Source organism: Etheostoma spectabile, chromosome 2 (assembly GCF_008692095.1).
Source record: "Etheostoma spectabile isolate EspeVRDwgs_2016 chromosome 2, UIUC_Espe_1.0, whole genome shotgun sequence".
NCBI classification, from domain to species: domain Eukaryota; kingdom Metazoa; phylum Chordata; class Actinopteri; order Perciformes; family Percidae; genus Etheostoma; species Etheostoma spectabile.
In genome coordinates this window covers 17724396-17728535 of record NC_045734.1, presented here as the reverse complement: position 1 = coordinate 17728535, position 4140 = coordinate 17724396, and the positions used below count along the sequence as shown (strand labels likewise).

The following is a 4140-nucleotide window of genomic DNA, read 5'->3' as shown; positions in this document are numbered from 1 at the left end:
ATATATATATATATATATGTCCCTATTCACCATCCTGTGAAACACTAAGGAACAAAGACATCTCCTATAACTCAGCATGAGAGGATACAGAAGAGATGGAGGAAATGGGAAAGAGGTTATAAAATAAAGGACTATTGAAAAGAGGCAAAGGAGAACAGGGAGGGAGATGAGAGATGAAGGGGCAGCAAAGGTCCCACAAAAGGAAAGAAACACACGGTGGTAAAGAAAAGCTGTGGGAGGCCAGAGCCCTGTAGGCCCTGTGAATCATTGCCTGGTGTTAGTAGGCCTTATGAACCTGAAGCTTGGCCGTAAATTGGGGAGAGACTGTGAGAGCTCGGACAGGTCCGTGAGGAAATACCATGTCTATTCTTTATGAACCGTCTGCATGAACACAAGGACCGGTTGCACCATGAATGTTTTGAAATAACTGGTAGGCGGTGTATATGTCTAAGTATTATTATATCAAATTATCATAATACTAAGATATGCCCTACTTAAAAAAACAAAACTGCTGGAAATATGCGCAGGCTTCTACAAAAGTAGTACGAGTATGGTTTGGATTTCACCACACGGAGCCCATTCCAGTACCCACAGGTGGCATAGATATTTTGGGCCCTTACAGAAATACAGAGTTGTGTTCCCATCAAATTTATATTTAAGAGTCATGTGGGGTCTAAACTCGGGAGAAGTGACAGGCCATTGTTTCCATGACCAAAATCATTTGCCTTCTCGCTTACTTGGAGTGGAACTGGTGTAATTCTCAGTTACAGCTCTCTCATCACCCATTCAGGTTCGTATTATTGGAAACACTGACATCAAGCTGAAAGAACGAGAAGAAAAACACGCCAGCCGAAGCATTAGAGCAATGATCCATCTAGTTCAATACGGTAACAGGAGAGCGGGCTAAAACAATCAGCTTTCCTCTCTTCCATTCTACCATCGGTGACAAGCAAACATCTGCCATTCCACCCCTGCAACAAGGAATATTGTTTGTTTCCATGCTGATATCACTTGGTTATACAACCTCTGGATTTGTTTTGGTACAACTGCTCAGTCAGGATATTACAGGATAGAACAACGCCTTCTTTTCCCAACTAGAAGCTGGTCATTGAGGTAGACACACACCATAACTGCCTGAGACAACTGCAGTCTAACAATTCCTCGGTTGAGGTTTAAGCTTTATCACCTGTATTTTGGAAACTGTGAAGTTCCTTTCCCTGATTTTCAGAAAAGGAAAATAAGCTGACAGACTAATGCATGACCTAGGCTCGCTTTCAGTGTAAACATCAGAGATAGCACTCACGATTAAATAAAAAAAACAATAGAAATACATGTGTACATCCTCTTGGTAAGGCAACACTCTCAGGCTTCGGCCTCCTAACTGCTATAGTCTGAGAGCGATGCATTAAAATATCTAATTGTTTACTGGATGACAGATGATCATCCCAAAGTCTTATGTCTCATGTACTGCCTGTGTACTACTTGTGATGGAAGCTATTTATGAACTGATGAGAGGAACATAGCCAGAAATAACTCACCATTGTCTCTGAGCAGATCTGATTTCAGAACACAAAACTCTTAAGTTTTTTTTAGTGCATTTAAGCAGCATGAAAATTCTCTGTGGGATGTATGCCAAAGGTTCAGCTGGTAGACACGGTCGTGGCCTGAATGTGAGGTCAGCTACTCTGACAATGGTAGTGTGAGGGCGTGTGTGTGCTTGATACTAACTACGTCAGTGTTGCAGTGGTGTGAGGGAGTATCACTGTCCAGCAAGTTACGTGAGGAAAGTCGTTCCATTGCAGAACAAGAATGTCTGATTGCTTTCACACCGCGGAGTGCAACATGTCTGGAATTTCTTTTGACAAATATGTACAGGTGCACATGCAAAGTAAACTTCACCATTCTGTTCCTCCAGTTCATTGCCAATCTCCTTGCCCATTATCTTCTGTCTGCTGATGACAGCCGCTAGTGCATCCAAGCCTGCATCCTGAGCTGTGAAGAGAGGGGAAAGAAAACTTAAACTTGTATACACTTGAACACGAGACAAAGAAAGAGACAAACAGTATGGACATTAAGATTATGCAATGCCAGACAACAATACAGAGAAAAAGACACAAGAAAAATTCAAATTGCAAAAAATAAAATCAATGCAATGTCAAATTTCACAGTGGGGTAGGACAAACAATAAAATAACGGTGCAGTACCATTTAAAAATGCCAATTATAAGAAGGGAACAATTACAGTATACTGCACTTGTGATGTAATAAGGCAACTATTTAGGAAATAGTAATGACTGGCTGTTGGGGTCCAGCTCAGCTCACAGTGCCACATCTGAGTCACTCAGTACTTTACCCCACTCAGCCATACTCCTGTTATTATAACTGTAGCAGGCCAAGGTGGAGAGCAAAAACAGTGAAACTGAAAGGAAAAAAAAGAGAGAAAAGAAAAGACTTGGCCTCTGTAGGTTTACAAGTTTGACACACTCTCTACCACAGGAATTTTTTTATGACCGCAGGTTCAGCGCTCACCATTACCCAACTCCAACAGAAATCCCACAGGGGACTAGAAATGTGGTTTGGTTTCACTGTCTTAAGAGGAATCTGTGATCCCGCATTGACAATAACCAGAGTCAGAGGAGACGTAGCAAACAAGTGTCACTTGGAGCCAGGTGAACTAATGTCTGGGTGTTCTTGTCATGTCAGAGCCATTCAGGAAACAGAAAAAAAGCAGGCGTGAGCTTTCTTTATGTGTTCTAGATGTGAATTATTATATTTTAGCATAAACCAGCAGAGCCAAAGCTAGTTTATTACATATCACATTGTGTCTAGAACAAAGAACTTCAACAGGGGGTCCTCAGAGTTACAGCAGGGGGTGCCACAAACTTATTGTTGTTTTAAAAGATCTTTCAAAAACGAAAATGTCATTAATATATATTAACATTATTTGAACATATTATTAGTAAAAATAAATCAGCCTCTTTGTGAAAAAACAACACGTTGGTGATAGGCTTACTGGCCTGGCCTATGGGTAAGGTAGTCACTAAGATAGCCAACCACAGATACAGCATGATCAGTCTCTCTCTCAGTGAAGGGGTCCTTAAGACCCCTGGTCTAGAATACCCCTGTCTTTTTCAACTTCCTTTATTTACTATGTTTTACAGGAAAAGCCTTCTTATGTGCACCAGACAAACAGGAGATCATTTATATAATTTCTACACACAAATTAAGACATTACATGTGTTTATGACGGGACTGCCATCTTTTATTTGTTGGAGGTACAAATAAGGGCAAAAATTTGTTACAATTATTATCCTAGTGATACTTGAAAACAATGTTTGCTTGATCACGCTATGTAACTTGACTGGAATAGTTTTATTTGGGGCAGTTCTAGCAGGGTTGGGGGTTCGATCCCCGGCTCCTCCTGTCTTCACATGAAAGTGTCCACATCATCAATGTGTGTGTGTGTGTGTGTGTGTGTGTGTGTCAATTTGCCTTGCAAATTGTAAATCTCTCAGTCCGTTAACCCTAGGTAGTAAAGGCGATATATACAAGTGCAGTCCATTTACCATTTATTCAATCATGTGTAATTACCTTCGATGACTCGTTGTTGCTGCTGTTTGATCTCTCCGAAGGTCAGCCCTGAGGTCTCCTCTGATTCGTTGATCAGCCAGGGGTTGGCGACAACACCTCCACTAGTTCCTGCCCCTGCTCCCATCAACGTCGACCTGTGAAACACCATCATAATAATAATTAGTTTCCAAAATGGTTTTCAGCAGCTTAAATAAAATGTTTTAAGAGACCATGAAATTACTGTTCCTAGCCAAAAGCAGAGCAGCAGCTGTTAAAGTAACAAAGACAAATCACCTAGGAGTGCACTACAACTGAAAATAGATGGCAAAAGTACCCTTTTTGTCAGTCAATCACTTTTCCAGCACACAAGTCTAAAACACTCATCATACATCAGTGACTTTTTGCTATATAAGTAAACACAATATGCCTGCTTAGGATAGGAGTACAATGCACATCTGTTCAACTCTTAACACTAAAACATCTGTACAAGGCATGTTTCATTTTCAGTACTCTACTCTTTTGAACATTTATGACAAGAAAATGCTTTACAGAAAAAAAGTATTTACCCTTT

General features: G+C 40.6%; 1 protein-coding gene across 1 annotated transcript in view; it reads right to left on the bottom strand.

The window, feature by feature from the left end:
- Positions 1-4140, bottom strand: part of stx8 (syntaxin 8) — a 45739-nt gene that overhangs the window by 37164 nt on the left and 4435 nt on the right. The window contains exons 5-6 of the mRNA XM_032534139.1: positions 3591-3724; positions 1900-1992 (exon numbers count right to left, since the gene is read on the bottom strand). Of these exons, the coding sequence (XP_032390030.1) occupies positions 1900-1992; positions 3591-3724 (227 nt within the window). The remainder of the gene's footprint in view (positions 1-1899; positions 1993-3590; positions 3725-4140) is intronic.